We start from the raw sequence: 17,778 nt of genomic DNA, 5'->3' as shown, positions 1-17,778 counted from the left end.
CCATCTATCAGCACACTCTTATACAGCCCAGACTGGGTGCTCACCCCTCGGGGGAAGTGGAACACGGCCGTGGCCTGGTCCCACTCCTTGACAGAAGCGTAGTCACGCCTTCTGTCCTACTGTTTGAAAGCCTTGAGGGCCAGAGCTGAGCTCCACACACAGTTTGCCCTCCAAGGCCCCACTGGGGGGCTCTAGATGGCGGGCCCTAGACGGCCCTCAGGAAACTGCATGTACTGCAGGCTACCAAATCACACTACCATTTACCAGACACACGTGACCAACATGAGTGTCATTTTCTGGGGCTTCAAAGTAGGCAATCTTTGTGTGAGTAAATATTGAGCCAATGCTAAGAGCAAAATGAGCTGTTAAGTTCTATTTGCTACTTTCATCCCCAGGCTCATAACAGAGTGTAAGCTAAACAAAGAGAAACAGCACTCCGCTGGACAGAGTGATATTCCGCAGGTAGACTCATTTCTGTAGGCACTCCTCACATCGGTGGTTTGCTTCTCCAACATTGGCAAATATTTGCCACTTATGTCTTTCATGTAATGTGAAGACAGTACATTCCACGGTCTTCCAAAGCTATCTCAACTGCCTTATAAAAACAGGCAATTTACTGGCGATGTTTTCTCTTGCTACTAAATGCAAATGCAGTAATCGTTTAACTTTGAAAGCTCTGCATTGAGCTTTTTGGTTTTAGATGTGATATTTACATAGAATTATAAAGAAAGAGAAAAACCCACAGTCCCCTCAACCTAACAAAATAACCTGATTTTTACACGGTAAAATCTAGCCCTACATACTCCCATCTTCCCACAAGTCTTGAAAGCTTTACTTTTAAGTATGATTTTAATTTCCAAAAGTTGCTTCAATTACAAAGTCCTCCAGAATGTTCCAGGTGGGTACTCAGAGCCTGGCCCAGCACAGGGTTCCCATCAGGCAAATCTTGCTTTCATCAGCTGTCTCTCCGCCACCTGCCTATTGCTGGAAACCACAAGACACAACCAGGACAACATCTGTAAGTCACCTGACTCGTCAATGACTACAAAAGTGACCATATACGTCAGCAGCGCAAAAATCAAGTGAGAAGATAAAAAGATAAAAAAGCCAGTTCAAATGAACATAACAACCACCATAAAAATAACTAACATTTTTGAGTGTTTAGTATGTGCTAGGCACTCTCTTAAGCATGTTATACTTACTATCTCATTCAAACTGCAAAATGAGCACTGCTTTCGTCATGCCTATCACGCAAACAAGAACTCTGAGATGCAGGATCATCACCAAGCTGGCTCAAGGTCACGCGGCGAGTAACCAGTGGAGCCAGCTCTCCACACAGGCAGCCTGGCTCCAGGATCTGCTCTCCTAGGTGCAACGTGGTTCTGCATCCCCGCGCCACCCTGGAGGCACGAGAGCCAGCAGAGAAGGGGCGCTGGCATGCTAGGAGAGGAAGTGGCTAATACATCAACTACAAGACTCTAATCCTGCAAGCACGACCTACCTTCATCTCCTGTCTTGGTGGGTGACACTTCCACCTACCCGGTGCTCTAGCCAAAATCACAGAGTCATCCCCCACACTGCCTTCTCGCCTCACCCATGGCTAGGGATGCTCTGTGAGCGTCACCATCACAGAAGGAGGTTCAGGTGCCTGAAGAAACGTTCTCGAGTTGTTTGTAATAGTAGCAAGTTAGGAATAACCTGTCTGCCCATCCGCAGGGGCTGGTGCAGTCAAGTGGGGCACGTCCATAGGATGGCATGTTACAGGGCACTCCAAAGACTAAGGCGGTTCTCCACATACACCACGGGAAAAGATATCATTCCTTTAAAAAGTGAGGTGCACAACCCTTACCGTGCAAGGGGAGAAAGAAAAACACCGTAGAAATGCACAGACCCCAGAGCGTCCCTCTACAGAACACTTCATCACCAAAGAAAAAAGGGGAGCTCTTCGGTGCAAAGAGCTGGCAGACGCCACCTCAGCCAAGTGATCGGAGTCCACGTCAATGCGAGGACCCACCAGCACCACGTGCCCCGCTGTGATGACCAGGAAGAACACAAATCCCTTCAGGGATGTTCCTGCCAAAAATTATCAACCAGAATCTCACCGTGGGCAAACACTAGACAAGCACAAACCAAGGGACATCCCACAAAAACACTGGCCTGTGCTCTGCTAAAGTGTCAAGATCGAAACGCAGAGACAGGCAAAGCTGCTGCTCCAGGCTGATGGAGAAGACAGAAGCGTGACACCCAAATGGAACGCGTGGTCCCCCACAGGAGTCTGAGCTAAGAAAAAAACAGAGAAAGGACGTTACAGGGACGACTGGCAGAATGTGACTATGGACTGCGGATTATAATAATAAAAGTGTACAATAGTACTGTGTCAATGTTCAATTTCCTGATTTTGATACCCGTGCTGTGATGATACTGAGGGAATGTCTCTGTGCTTAGGAAATAGGCAGCGAAGGTTTTAGAGGTAAAGGGATGTATCTCCAACTGACTCTCAAATGGTTCAGAAATATATATATATATATACACACACACACACAAAAACAGGCACACACATGCAGAACGGTAACGGGCAAATGTAAACAACTGGTGATTCTGGGTGCAGAGCATATGGGAGTTGTTGGCACTATCCTTGCCAACTGTTCTGCAAGTTTGAATTGCATCAACATAAAATGTTTAAAACAACACATGCATGGGCCATCACTGGAAGGAGACACCTGGAACTGTGGAAAGGAAGGGAAGGTGGAGGCTGGGACAGGCCTCATTTTCACACAGACCCTGCTGTGCTGTGTCATGTTATAACACATGCAAGTGTTGCTGTTTCAAAAAAACAAACATAAGGAAGAAACCACCACCCGCTTTGAGAACGCTACGCAGAGCTGTGTCCTCCTTGCCAACAGACCTTCCGAGAGCCCTCCCCAGCCTCGGGAACACAGCTCCAGCCGTGCCTTCTGAACCGCTGCTTCTGCCCAGAAACCGTCTCCCTGCCCTGGGCCTGAGCATGAAGGCCCAGATGCTGCGAGCTCCTGCATGGCCCCTGCATGGCTCCTGCGTGGCTCCCGGCGGCCCATCCGCGTGCGCCACTCGCCACCTCCTGGCCAAGCCAGGTGTTGCACCTCCGGCTCTCAGAGTGCCACAGTGACACTGGCCGTAACTGTCTGATACAGGTTTGTCCCCCTAGTGAAGCAATCTCATGACCAAGGCCACATTCCAGTCCTCCCGAGAGCTCCAGCATTTAGCAAACGCCTAGCCAGAGTGGTGCTCCACAAAGATGAGATACGGAAAGGAAGGACGTGGATTCAGCAGGAATGCCACCAGAAGAACTCAAAGCAAGTGCGTTCCACAGAGCCTGGCCACGGCAGTCCACGGGGACACTGCGTGTGCCTGGAAGCAACTCGCACAGGAAGAGTCACGCTGGTGACTGTGCTCTGCCCTGCGGGCCTGCCCCTCTGCCCCAGCCTCACCCTTGCCCCTTGCAGGGCTCACAGCCTGTCACCCTCTGATGACTGCCAGCCCCAGGGCAGGAAGGTGCCAAACCAGCAGATCGAGTTGATGGTCACCAGCGCTGCGCCCCCATGAGCCACTGTCTTCAGAATACTATGACCAACAAGGATGTCCACCTGGCCAGCCTCGAAGGGCTCACCAAGGGCGGCAATAATGAAGACTGCAATTGGGACAACAAGAAAACAGAATGGGCCAGGCGCGGCGGCTCACGCCTGAAAGCCCAGTGCTTTGTGAGGCTGAGGCAGGAGAATCTCTTAAGCCTAGGAGTTCAAGACCAGCCTGGGCAACACAGGGAGACCCCTATCCCTGGAAAAAATTGTTTAAAGAATTTGGTGAGGCCGGGCGCGGTGGCTCAAGCCTGTAATCCCAGCACTTTGGGAGGCCGAGGCGGGTGGATCATGAGGTCAGGAGATCGAGACCATCCTGGCTAACATGGTGAAACCCCGTCTCTACTAAAAATACAAAAAAACTAGCCGGGCGTGGTGGCGGGCGCCTGTAGTCCCAGCTACTCGGAGGCTGAGGCAGGAGAATGGCGTGAACCTGGGAGGCGGAGCTTGCAGTGAGCCGAGATCGCGCCACTGCACTCCAGCCTGGGTGACACAGCGCGAGACTCCGTCTCAAAAAAAAAAGAATTTGGTGAGCGTGCTGGCACAATCCTGTAGTCCCAGAGACTCAGGAGGCTGAGGCAGGAGGATTGCTTGAACCCAGGAATTCCAGGTTGCAGTGCGCTATGATTGCACCACTGCACTCCAGCCTGGGCGACAGAGTAAGACCTTGTCTCAAATTTAAAAAAAAAGAAAACCAAAAGGAACGCAAAATACATTTTCAAATTGCACTGGAAAAACACTAACAAAACATGTCTAGAGGCAACTATCAGCACAAATTGCTACTACCTTAGTGACTTACTGACTTGAAAACATTACGTGAACTCCTCACCTTCCTGCAAGACAAATTACACACGGAAGCGTGTGCATTACCTAAGCCCACACGGAATCCTTTAAGATGTGATCTAGTTCAGAAACGGCAAGAAATGTCTGTGTGTGTCCTCCAGAGGGCAGGGTGCTTACCAAGGTCTGTGTTGGGGCCGGCAAGCAGCTGCTTGAACTTGTCGAGCCGGGAGGCCTCTCTTTCGCTCAGCGCTGAGCTGCTGAGGGTGCTGGGGTCAGATGTGCCACCCAGCGTGACGGTGGCCGCGTGTGGGAGAGACTGGGACCTCTGCAGAGGGGCGGCATCGCTGGCACTTTCTGCAGGGGTGAGAGAACGGGGGTGAGGGTGAGGGCGTTCCTCTCGACCGCATGTTCCTCCTGGCTGTGCCACCGTCTCTTTGTGAACGCTGTCGGGTCACAGTGGTCCCTTCTTCCCATCACTGAGCAGTTGGGGACCTCAGTTTCTTGAGCGGTAACATAGAACTGACACCTCTGAAATTCACTGGCCTCACTGGCAGAGTATCAGTCATCAATGAAATCGAGCACCTCGCATAAAAGCAACACAACGACAGCCAGAAAACTCCAGGATCCCTCGGGCTGTGTTGGCCGTCAGGCTCCCACCAGTGCCTGGGGTGGAGGATCAGGGCCTTCCCAGGAGACACGATCCAGAGGGTCTGTGCAGGAGGGTATTCTCGGGTCAGCCAGGCCTGAGCGTAGAGGGCAAGTCCACGAGTTACCGTGAGGGAAAGGAGAAAGCCTGCAGAGGCGCTGAGGACAGGAGACAATGGTGGGGACACAGCAGGAACCAGGGCACTGCGAGGGCACTCACCTGTTGTCTCAAGGGCATGCCCAACCTGCCACCTGCCTGGCCCTCCCTGGGTCTCCCCAGTGCCCTGGGAGGAAGGTCCCACAGGGACCCTCATCCCAAGGAAACAAAGGAAGCCAGACAAGTAAGGAATGGCACCTTCCCAGACCCCACCACAGGCAGTGACCGAGGTGGCACTAGAGTACAAGCTGCCCGCCCTCCCTCCCGCCCTCTGCTGCTGCCCACCAAGGCGTCGCTGACCCCCAAGATGGACAGGCCCACAGGGGCCTAAGCAGGAGGTGAGACAGCATGTCCCACCTAGCAACCCGGGACTGGGTCAGCCCAAGGGAAGACCCTAAGGCCCTCAGGTCACTCAACACGGCCACCCGAGACCAACAAGCAAGAGGCTGGGGAAGGCTCCAGACTCCTAGGTCTAAATCCTGTCTAGCTATCTCATCTTTCAAAAGCTGAAAATTAAACTAGAGTGAAAACTAAACTCCAGGAAACGGAGCCGGAGCACATGCTGCAATTGACCGGCTGACATCCACTCCAGCAGCCGGGAGCAAGGAGGTAGGAGCCGCACTCCCCCGCGCCCTCCTTCCCACACAGCGCCCCCATTTCCTCATAACCTGGGGGTGAGGGAAAAGAATTCATACAGAAACCCTCAGGCTATCCAGGAGCCAAGCAACCTATGGCCTCTGGGCAGAATGTGGTCCAGTTAAATTTCCAGCGAAGTCTGCTAAAGTGGGGGCATAGACTTCAGAGTACCACCCTGTCTCTTCCCCCGATCCCCGCTGCCCACTCTCCCTGACACCCCCCAACCCCCGGGAGAATCTCCTCCCAGCAGCCTCAGCGCCCTTGCTGTGATTCCTATTTTGTAGCGGCCGCACGCCGAGCAGTGGGCTGGGGCCCCAGGCCGGGGCATCTGGCTCCAGAGTTCCCACTGCCGGCCTTACCGCAGGCGGGCTGAGAACCAGCACCTGGGCAGAGGGGAGGACCATGGGTAACAGTGCCCCTGTCCCTCCTTCAGAGGCTGTTGCTTCAGCAGCACTGACAGTTCCTCAGAATCAACATTCAGCAGGAAGAGCAGCTGTACACCGAGTCCCAGAATTAAAGGTGCTCAGCTGGACTTCCCTGCGATCCTTAGGAATGACTGATGTGGCTTCATCAGGACATGGAAGGGGCCACTCAGTCCTGAGCAGGGCCCACAAGTGCATGCCCTAGTGTTGCTGCAAAGTTTAATGAGTTTAGTATCACAGAGACGTGATACGGTACCTGCCGCACAGTAAACGATCAATATATGGTATCACCGTTACCATACTGAAGTGCTCAAAAAAGTCTTGCCCAGAAAGCAAACACCGGAAAAGTGGCCAACTCCAAGGCAGGCAGTGGGGGCACAAGGCAACGAGGTCACAGGCTCCCTTCTCCCAGTGCAAGCTGTCTGGAGCATCCTTTGTTTGGCTCTTCCAGGATGAGGCCATCCCAGGGTGACATCCCACAGCTCCCCGACCCCGGTTGGTCGCAGCCTGAGCCTGCCTCTTGTCAGATCCCCCAGCCACACACAGTGTGGTCCTGCAGCCCTGGCCACTCTCAGCCTGACAGCACCCTGAATCTTGGGGGTAGGGGGCGGTGTGCTGAGAGGCTCACAGAGCTTCAATGTCAGCACCACCCTCCATGAGCAGATGAAGTCAGGGATCCTGCCAACTCCGACTCCGCCCAGGCTGAAGGGCGCTGCCCAGGATGGGCCTGCAGGAGGCGGTCAGTGCATGCTTCAGTCAGTCACCAGGTTTCCAAGCCTCCCGCAAAGGCCATCACCAGATTTCCACTTACAAGTTCAAATACTTTAAAATTTATTAGATTCCAAAAAGAAAACTGATCAAATGAAATCACGCACAGCATTCTCAACTAATGAGAGCTGTAACATTTTAGAAGTTAACCAATTCCTGGAAAGTGGTTTTAAAAACTAGACCTAGGTATGAAACCTAGTTCTGCAGGGTTACCTCAGCCTCTTCTAACAATCTCCATCTTCCCAGCTGGAAATGTGGGGAGAGCACCCTAGCCCCCAGAAGACCTTGGAGGGTGGTACCTATGAGGGCCTGTGGCCGCCCCGGCTAGCCCTCGCCCCTGCCCCTCAGCCCTGCCTCCCAACAGCACTGCTCATGCAAGGACACCCTGACCTCCTCGTTTAAGATGACACTCACTCACCACTGCTCTCACAGCCACCGCGTTCCCACCCCATTCTCTGCCTCTCTTGACCATGGCACCTGCTGCCTCCCAGCACACTCTGTGCCCCCTTGCTGGCTGTGGGCAGTGCTGCATCCATCCCTCTCACCAGAACGGACTTTCCACAGGGCACAGATGGACCTCAGTCTGTCCAGTGGGCTATCCCAAGCTCTGAAAACAGTGCCCGCGACCGTGTGGCTTTTCTATCACAGACGTGATGGCCTGTAACACCTAAAGAGCGGCAGCCACAGAAACAGCCTCAGGAACAGCTGCTGCGCACCAGTGCCACGCACACGGCACCAGACACGACCCCACTCGAGGGGGTCAGAATGCGAATGTGGCCGACCCAAAAGTCAGACTCCCAGCCGCTTCGGACCTGAGCCCACATGTATGCACCCCGGGCAGGAATCCTGTAAGCTGCCTAGAGGGCCAGCCCCTAAACATGCAGGCTGGCAATGTCACCCATGGAACCATTGCAAGCTGGTGGAGTTAAGAGGGAGACAGTGTCCTCAGGCGCTTGCTCCCCCGTGGCCCTCTCACGGCTGGCCCACAACAGCCTGGTGCCTCCACTCCACTCGGAGGAGAGACGCACTTAGCTAGGACAGAAGAAAGCACGTGGGGGCCCCAGGACAGAGCGCAGGCTGCTCCCCTACCCTTGGAAGAGAACCGTAAGGGCTCTCATGGGCCAGGGGGCCTGCTGCAAATGAGGACGGGAACCCACTGATTCTCCCACAGTGAGTGGGTTCTGGCCACTTTCTTAGCCTGGCCAGAAACCCAGATCATCTCTTCAGTCCTCCCATCATACCTGCAGGACAGGACGTGTGGCTCTCACTGACAGACTTCACCAGCCGGAGGTCACCGCTGGGAGGTGAGGGCGGCTCTGCCTCAGGCCTGGGTTTCTGCTGAAGCTCCGGCCCCTCCTGCAGTGTGGGCCGCCCCTGCCGCTGGCTGTGGTTACGCAGCACCCGGTTGGCCGTCTCCATGACCACCTCGGAGTTCAGGCTCTCTGCCGCCATGGCCAGGAGCTCGTCGTCGTCCTCCCCAGCGTCCCAGGCATCACTGGTATTGCTCTCGAACTCCTGAAAGGTGCTGACCCTCTTGGCCTTGACCGGTGTGGTCGGCATCTTGGCCGTGGACTTCAGCAAACTGCAATGCAAAGGCGGTCTTTAGTCGTATATGCTCGAAGGTTTCACCCAAAACCAGCCAGGAAAGAATTCCCAGGTGAAAAGACAGGCATAGAAGTTTTCAGCTTCGATCTAGCCACAGTGAGTGAAAAAGCAAACACAATTCACAGAGGCAGCCAAAGGAGCACAGCAGGTGAAGCCCGTGAGGACTCAGTGGCAGGAGGGGAGGGGGCTCCAGCAAGGCCACCTGGGAGGAGGCACAGGGCCACATGGTGCTGCCCTGCAGACCCAGCCCAGCTCACTCTGGCCAGTGGCACCTTCCCCAAGTCCCAGTAAGGCTCCTGCCCAGCAGTGGGGGTGTGGGCCAGGAGCGCCTGTGCAGGGTATGGGCCTGTGGTATACGGATTTGAAGACACGATCATTTAAACAACATTCCCCCAAAACATGACAACACACAACACCGGCCCTACCTCATGTCAGAAACTCGTCAGACAGGTGCAGTCCTGCAGGGCCACACCAGTCAAGCACAAGTCCCACACCCTGTGCTCCTGCCTGCTGTGGAGGGGCCAGGACAGGCCAGGGCCGGGCTCCAGCAGCCGGTGGAGAATGTGGGAAGGAGGAGCGGAAAGGACAAGCCAGCATGAATGGCCTGCAGCCAGGCTGCCCATGGCTAAAGGATGCCGGCTCCTGGCTCTTCCCAGGGCTCCCCCGCCTCCCCGCAACAGGCTGTGGCTCCCACAGCCACCGTCCTCACTGGGATGGGAAGCATGGGGTGTGCAGCATCTCACACAAAGCAACTGCTTGATCAGTGTGGCTGAATGAGAAACCACTCTACTCCCTCAGGAATGCCTGGGAGCAGAAGGGAAGCAGGAAGACCAGGGTTGCCACAGCCCTCCCACATCAGAGCCGAGATGCCAAGTGAGATTGGAACGTCACTTACGTGCCATGTAACAGTGGATCAAACGGGGGGTGCTGGGCGCCATACACATGCTGGATGCTGATGGAAAAGAAATGGAAAACCAGTGAGCCTCTCTCCTGCCTTCCCAAGAGCCTACCACCAGCTTAGCCAAAAGGTGGGCTCCCAGGAACCCACAGGACTGAAGGAAGTAGCTTCTCATTGGCTGCTGCAGGCCTCCCTGCAGCCACCCGGGGTCCTGAGGGCCCAGTTCAGAAGGGATGAATGGCACCATACAAGCCCACACCCCACATCCCACACCCCACACCCCACACAAGCAGGGCATTCAGCCCCTCCCTGAGAATGGGCCTCAGCCCAACAAGCACCACCACAGACCCTTGGGCATCCATACGGTGATGAGGGTGTCTGGGAGTGCAATGAAGGGACTGCAGACTCTACCCACAGACTAAGAACTCCAAGAAACGCCCATCTGGGAATTCTCAACTGCAATCATTTTGTCTGAAACTGAATGCAGAATTGCAAAAGATAAATATAATTTTTTTAAAGATTTAATGGGCTGGACACAGTGGCTCATGCCTGTAATCCCAGCACTTTGGGAGGCCAAGGTGGGTGGATCACAAGGTCAGGAGTTTGAGACCAGCCTGGCAAACATGATGAAACCCCGTCTCTACTAAAAATACAAAAATTAGCTGGGCATGGTGGTGCGCGCCTGTAATCCCAGCTACTGGGGAGGCTGAGGCAGGAGAATGGCTTGAATCCAGGAGGCAGAGGTTGCAGTGAGCCGAGATCGCGCCACTGCACTCCAGCCTGGGTGACACAGCAAGACTCCGTCTCAAAAAAAAAAAAAAAGATTTAATTGTTTTATTATAAAAGTCTTTATTATAAAAGTCTTATATTCATCAGAGCAAATTTGGAAAACCGATGGAAACGAAATACTCCACATGGCGGACACTGTCGGTTGACTGATCAACCTCTACCCAGAAGCCTTTGCTCCTTTGGCTGACTTCAGCCACGGCTGGCCTGTGACACACATTTATTTCTCACAGCCAGCAAGAAATAAATGGGGGTTTTTACTTTTCTGGGGGAAAAAAAAAAAAAACAGGCTTACCTAGGACCCCTTTGGCCCCTAGCTTCTCTCCGTTTTTTTCTGCCTGGAACACAGAGGTGAGGCCTGGGACCTCAGCCATCGTGCGTGAGTGACGGAAGATGCCACCATGAAGGGCAGCAGGGCAGACAGGCGGGAAAGAGCATGGGGCTATGACGGCTTTGAGCTGCTGCCCAACCCTGCGCTGCTCACCACAGACTACCAGACACATGAAATAAACGAATCTCTGTTTATTGATGGCAATACTGGCAATGTTGGGAGGCCGAGGTGGGTGGATCGCTTGAGCTCAGGAGATTAGGACTAGCCTGGGCAACAGGGCGAAACCGTGTCTGTACCAAAAATATTAAAATATTGGCTGGGCGTGGTGACACAAGCCTGTGGTCCCAGCTACTTGGGAGGCTGAGGTTGCAGTGTGCCAAGACTGCACCACTGAACTCTAACCAGGGTTACAGAGTGAGACCCTGTCTCAAAAAAATAAAATAAGTGATTACAAAAAAAATGGTGGGAATGATCGCTTGAGCCTGGGAGGTGGAGGTTGCAGTAAGCCAAGAATGTACCACTGCACTCCAATCTGGGTTACAGAGTGAGACCCTGTCTCTAAAAAATAAAATAAAATGGGGATTACAAAAAAGTAATAAAGATATTTGGAGACAAATATTTGCACACAACTATGATAACCTCTTGAAGATAGACTCCTAGAAATGGAAAGCTTGGGACATAAAGCACGCATTAAAAATGCTGCTGGTCCACACTGCCAAAGAGCCATGGCTCATATCCCACCAGCAGAGTCCGACACCACACATCACTGCTCATTCAACAGGAGAACAGTGGTCTCCGTGTCAGCTATGTGCCTTTTCATTCATTAGTGAGGTAAAACATTTTTTTCTAATTTTGTTCATTTGTACCTCTTCTTTTTGTAAATTGTTCATACCCTTTGTCCATTTTCTAATGAGGTGCTCACCACTTTCTTACTGCTTTGCAAAAGAAACCTTGTAAACAGACCATTCCTTGTTAGTCATTCCGGTGGTGTGGCCCCCAGCCAAGATGTCTACACCCTAACGCCTAGAACCTGTGACTGTGTCACCTGACGTGGCAAACGGGACTTTGCAGATGCAATTAAGAACACAAACCCGGAGGTGGGAGACCGTCCTGGGCTATCCCGCTGGGCACAATCTAATCATGGGTACTCAAACGCAGAAAAGCTTCCCGGCTGTGGCCAGAGGGAGACATGACCACAAAAGGTCACACAAATGCAATATAGCGTTTGGAGAAAGGGGCCATACGCCAAGGAATGTGGGCGGCTTCCTGGCGCTGGAGAGAGTAGGGAAAACGCTCTCTCCTGGAGCTTCCAGAAGGAAGCAGCCCCACCATCACCTTGGTGTTAGCCCAGTGAGACCCACGTCAGACTTGCAAACTCTCGAAGTCTAAGATACCATGTGTGTTGTAAGCCAGTAAGTTTGTGATGATTTGTTAGAGCAGTGACAGAAAGAGAAAGGCGGTGGCCAATCTGTTTTCCTTGGTCTGGGAGGCTGAGCCACTCTTGTGTCCTTTCCTCATGATTCCACTTTGGGGACGACACTTGGAAAGGCCCAGCCCTTCCAAGAGGGCACAAACATTTCACTGCGTGCTAGCTTCATCCTTCTAGAGGGCTCGTTCCTACCTTCAAGTTTTCAATCCACCTAGAATTTATTTTATTTTGCTATATAGCATTTAGTAGGAAACTTTAAAAAGAAAGAGAGTTCAAATGTCATTGATTAAGTAACCTCTCCTTTCACCCAGTGAAATGATATTCGAGAATATCATTTTTAACATTAAAATATTACATTAGGTCATTTTTCAGCTTCCCACTCAGTTTCTATTCAGTATCCCATTCCTATGCCTGCAGCACAATATATTAATTATACCAAATGTTTACTGTTATAGTCTAAGATTTTTCAGCAAAATTTAACAAACATTTTTTCAATACTGACTCTCAGGGCACTGGGGAGGCCAAAATAAGCACAATACAGTCCAAACTATTCAGGCCCTTACAGTTTACTTACAAAAGCAACACAAAGCAACACTTACACTGGCATTTTGAACGTTCCATGATAATTCCTGCAAGAGCATGCCACAGGAGTATAGAAACCCAGTCTTACTGGGAGGCCGAGGCGGGCGAATCACAAGGTCAGGAGATTGAGACCATCCCGGCTAACACGGTGAAACCCCGTCTCTACTAAAAATACAAAAAATTAGCCAGGCTCGTGGTGGCGGGTGCCTATAGTCCCAGCTACTCGGGAGGCTGAGGCAGGAGAATGGTGTAAACCCGGGAGGTGGAGCTTGCAGTGAACTGAGATCGCGCCACTGCACTCCAGCCTGGGCGACAGAGCAAGACTCCGTCTCAAAAACACACACACACAAAAAAAAAATAGCCTGCCCAAGGTCACTCACACCTGGCAGGCTGCAAAGCCAGCTTAGTGACATATAGGACATAAGGAATAACCACACAGACACTACCCAGAGATTCACTTCCACCAAATTCCGACATTTGGTCATATAACAGAGTTGAAACCCTCCCCATTCTGGTTCTCTACCTGCCTCCTCCTAGGTAGCTACCAACCTGTATTTGACATTTTCCATTTCCATGTAAGAGTTTATACTATTATGGAAGAGAGGTGGATCTCTAGGCAACATACCATATTATTCTGCACATTTGCAAAGTTTACATTGTTATCATTTCATACATATGTATCTTTTTGCAACTGGATGTTCCCTCAAGATTGTTTTTTATGTATCAATGTTAATGCATGTGGCTTCAGTTTTGTTCTGTGGGGTTTCACTGTACTTTAGCAGTAAACCAACTTTTCAAAAGAAATGTTACATGGAAATGCCAAACAGGTAAAGGCAGAGCTACTCTGGTGAAGGGGAGACGCGGGAGCCCCCACATGCACTGGCCACTCAACAGAAAGAATGAGAGGCAACTTCCAGAACCACAGCAGGACTCCAGGGGGATGCAGAAAGCTGCTGGTCTGGTTATTTCGTTAAATATAAGGAAAATGAACAAAACCGAGAGATGGTTCTCTGAGTAGATGAATAAAACTGACAAACCTTTAGCTAGACTGACTAAAAGAAAAAAGACTCAAATTACAAAAGTCAGAAATGAGGCTGGGCACGGTGGCTCACGCCTAATCCCAGCACTTTGGGAAGCCGAGGCGGGTGATCACAAAGTCAGGAGATGGAGACCAGCCTGGCTAACACGGTGAAACCCTGTCTCTACTAAAAATACAAAAAAATTAGCTGGATGGGGTGGCGGGCACCTGTAGTCCCAGCTACTCGGGAGGCTGAGCCAGGAGAATGGTGTGAACCCAGGAGGCGGAGCTTGCAATGAGCCCAGATCACGCCACTGCATTCCAGCCTGGGCGACAGAGCGAGACTCCGTCTCCAAAAAAAAAAAAAAAAAAAAAACAGAAATGAGGAAGAAGACATTATTATCAACCTTACAGAAATAAAAATAATTATGAGAATGTTATGAACAACTGTACACCAACAAACAAGATAAATTAGATTAAATGTACAAATTCCCAGAAAGATACATACAATTGAAACTTACTCAAGGAGCAGGAGGAAATATGACTAGATACATAACATGTAAAGAGGCTGAATTAGAGGCTGGGCACACTGGCTCATGCTTGTAATCTTTGGGAAGCCAAGGTGGGAGGATCACTTGAACCCTAGGAGTTCAAGATCAGCCTGGCTAACAGAGCAAGACCTCATCTACTAAAAACCAAAAAACTAGTGGGCATGGGAACACACACCTGCAGTCCCAGCTACTCAGAAGGCTGAGGTGGGAGGATCACTGGAGCTCAGGAATTCGAGGTTACAGTGAGCTATGATGGCACTACTGCGCTCCAGTGTGGGCAACAGAGCAAGACCCTGTCTCAAAAAAATAAAAAATGAAAATAAAGAGACTAAATTAGTAATCAAAACACTACCCACAAAGCCCAGAGGGATTCACTGGTAAATGCTACCAGATAGAGAAAGAAGAATTAATACCAATTCTTCACAAACCCTTCCAAAACCTAGAAAAGGAAGTAATACCTCCCAACTCATTCTATGAGGCCAATACTACCCTGATACCAAAATCAAGGAAAGACATCACGAAGAAACAAAACTACAGACCAGTATCTCTTATGAATATATACATAAAAACCCAAAACACTAGCAAACCAAATCCAACAACACATGAAAAGAGATTATGTGTAATAACCAAGTGGCATTTACGCAAGAAATGCAAGGTTTGTTTAATAAACAAAAATCAATTAGTGCAATACACTATATTTAAGAGAATAAAGTACAAAAACCACATGATCGTCTAAATAGATACAGAAAAAGCATATGATTCAATTCAACATTCCTTCATTCTAAAAATTCTCAACAAACCAGGAATCAAAGGTAATCTTCATCCTGATAAGGATATCTACAAAAAACTCACAGTTAACACCATACTTAGTGGTGAAAGGCCGAGTATATTGCCCCTAAACTCAGGAGCAAGGCAAGGATGGGAGGTGGCTCACACCTATAATCCAGCACTCAGAACTTTGGGTGGCCAAGGCGGACGGGATCACTTGAGCCCAGGAGTTAAAGACCAGTCTGGGCAACAAAGTGAGACCTCTATCTCTACAAAAAATCAAGAAATTAACCAGGCATGATGATGCATGTCTGTGGTCCCAGCTACATGGGAGGCTGAAGCAGGAGAATCACTTGAGCTCAGGAGGTTGAGATCAAGGCTGCAGTGAGCCATGGTCGCAAAACTGCACTCCAGCCTGGGCAACAGAGCAGGACCTTGTCTCAAAACAAAACAAAAGTACTGACACAAGCTACAACATAGATGAATCTTGAAAATATTATGCTCAGTGAAAGAAGACAATTACCAAAGAAACGTGCATTATATTATTCCATTTATTTGAAATCCCTAGAACAGACAATTCTATATACAGAGAATGTAGATTAGTGGTAACTTGGGGACCAGAACAGGGAGGAAGGCAGGAGTGATAGTTACAGGACACACGAGGTTTTTTAGAGGCAATAAACATTCTCTAAAATTGATTGTGGTGATAGTTACGCAACTCTTTGAAGACACTAAAAAACCACTGCGTTATTTACTTTAAATGGGTGAAGGCTATTGTGTGTGAAGTTACATGGGTGAACTGTGTTGTATCTGTATCTCGGGGAAGATGTCATAATTTTTTTAAGTCAACACAGTTTCTACCTGGCTCTCTTGGGTTCCCACTCTTGGAACCCAGCTACCCATTCTCTGAAGACACCAAAATTAGCCACAAGGATCTCCCATATGTACACATTACAACCCACAGCACCAGCTAAAGGCCCAGTGGAGAGCCTGCATCACCTCTAGACAAGTCAGTGAATCAGCCTTCTTATAATTTCAGCCCCGGCCTTCCAGTCTTCCTAGTGAGGCCCCAGACATCATGGAGAAGAGACAAGACATCCCCACTATGCCCCACCTGAATTTCTCACCCACAAAACCTATCAGCAGAATCAAAGGCTTGCTCTATGCAGGGGAAAAAAAAAAAAAAAAAGATACAGCCTGCTTAGATCAAGCACAATCTATCTGTCATGTCCTTTCCCTGAAATGTCTTGGATGTCTCTCTGACACTGGTAGAAAGCTTTCAGGTTTAACAATCAAAAGGCCCAGGTTCAAGGTCCAGCTCCAACACTTACTAGCTGGTAAAGTTTTAACCAAGTAAGTACTCTGAATTTTCGTTTTCTCTTCCTGGAAATGGGAAGAAGAACACGTACAAAATGAGATAACCATATATCACAGCAATCCAAACACTGTGACGTGGCCTACAAATAGCAGTCATCAATTTTTTTTTTTTTTTTTTTGAGGCAGAGTCTCGCTCTGTCGTCCAGGTTGGAGTACAGTGGCGCGATCTCAGCTTACTGCAAGCTCCGCTTCCCAGGTTCACGCCATTCTCCTGCCTCAGCCTCCTGAGTAGCTGGGACTACAGGCACCCGCCACCACGTCCGGCTAATTTTTTTGTATTTTTTTTAGTAGAGACGGGGTTTCACCGTGTTAGCCAAGATGGTCTCGATCTCCTGACCTCGTGATCCACCCGCCTCGGACTCCCAAAGTGCTGGGATTACAGGCGTGAGTCACCATGCCAGGCCACAGTCATCGATATTATCAATCTCTCTTTATATGAACATTTACGTTCTTCCTATCATTCCCCAATGTATCTCTATTGCTCAAAACCAGCATACATCTCGGCCTACTTAAAAGGACTATTTGCACGTCCTTTTAAAAACAGTCTCTGTCACATTATCACAGGCCACAGGCTTTTCCTCCCAGGACAGCCGGAAATTCATAAATTCTTCATAGGCAAACCGTTTGTGTTAGTAAACAAAAAATGTTCCAACAAAGTTCAGCTCAGACTAAAGGAATCCCATTTTATCTTACCAAAATTGCACTTTTATTTGTTTCTGCATAGCTAAAAAGAAAAGCAGACTTCAACTAAAGATATTTTAAAAGAATATGTAGCTCATTTCAGATAACGAAATCTGTCTTTAAAAAAGTATATTAAGGCCGGGCGCAGTGGCTCGTGCCTGTAATCCCAGCACTTTGGGAGGCTGAGGCGGGCAGATTAGGAGGTCAAGAGATCGAGACCATCCTGGCCAACACGGTGAAACCCCGTCTCTACTAAAAATACAAAAAATTAGCCAGGCGTGGTGGCGGGCGCCTGTAGTCCCAGCTACTCGGGAGGCTGAGGCAGGAGAATGGCGTGAACCCGGGGGGCGGAGCTTGCAGTGAGCCGAGATCGCGCCACTGCACTCCAGCCTGGGTGACAGAGCAAGACCCTGTCCAAAAAAAAAAGCATATTAACTGGCCAGGTATGGTGGCTCACACCTGTAATCCTAGCACTTTGGGGGGCTGAGGCAGGAGGATCACTTGAGACCAGGAGTTCAAGACTAGTCTGGTCAACATAATGAGATCCCCATCTCTACCAAAAAATTAGCTGGGCACAGTGGCATGTACCTGTAGCCCCTGCCACTCATGAGGCTAAAGTAGATGGATCACACGAACCCAGGAGTTGGAGGTTGCAGTGGGCTGTGATCGCACCTCTGCACTCCAGCCTGGGCAACAAAGCAAGACTCTGTATCCAAAAAAAAAAAAA

The 17,778-nt window shown here is 50.2% G+C and overlaps 1 protein-coding gene across 3 annotated transcripts in view; it reads right to left on the bottom strand.

Moving 5' to 3' along the window:
* Window positions 1-17,778, bottom strand: part of TBC1D22A (TBC1 domain family, member 22A) — a 472,727-nt gene that overhangs the window by 431,921 nt on the left and 23,028 nt on the right. The window contains exons 2-5 of one of the 3 annotated variants that reach the window (XM_011984057.1): window positions 9,526-9,582; window positions 9,298-9,434; window positions 8,267-8,607; window positions 4,575-4,751 (exon numbers count right to left, since the gene is read on the bottom strand). In XM_011984057.1, coding sequence (XP_011839447.1) covers window positions 4,575-4,751; window positions 8,267-8,585 — 496 coding nt within the window. In that variant the 5' untranslated portion in view covers window positions 8,586-8,607; window positions 9,298-9,434; window positions 9,526-9,582. The remainder of the gene's footprint in view (window positions 1-4,574; window positions 4,752-8,266; window positions 8,608-9,297; window positions 9,435-9,525; window positions 9,583-17,778) is intronic. The other 2 variants (XM_011984056.1, XM_011984058.1) reach the window with 2 other exon arrangements.

The sequence above is a fragment of the Mandrillus leucophaeus genome, unplaced genomic scaffold (genome assembly GCF_000951045.1).
Source record: "Mandrillus leucophaeus isolate KB7577 unplaced genomic scaffold, Mleu.le_1.0 Scaffold26, whole genome shotgun sequence".
Classification (NCBI taxonomy): Eukaryota; Metazoa; Chordata; class Mammalia; order Primates; family Cercopithecidae; genus Mandrillus; species Mandrillus leucophaeus.
The sequence above is the reverse complement of the archived record's forward strand: the minus strand, read 5'-3'. Positions and strand labels throughout refer to the sequence as shown.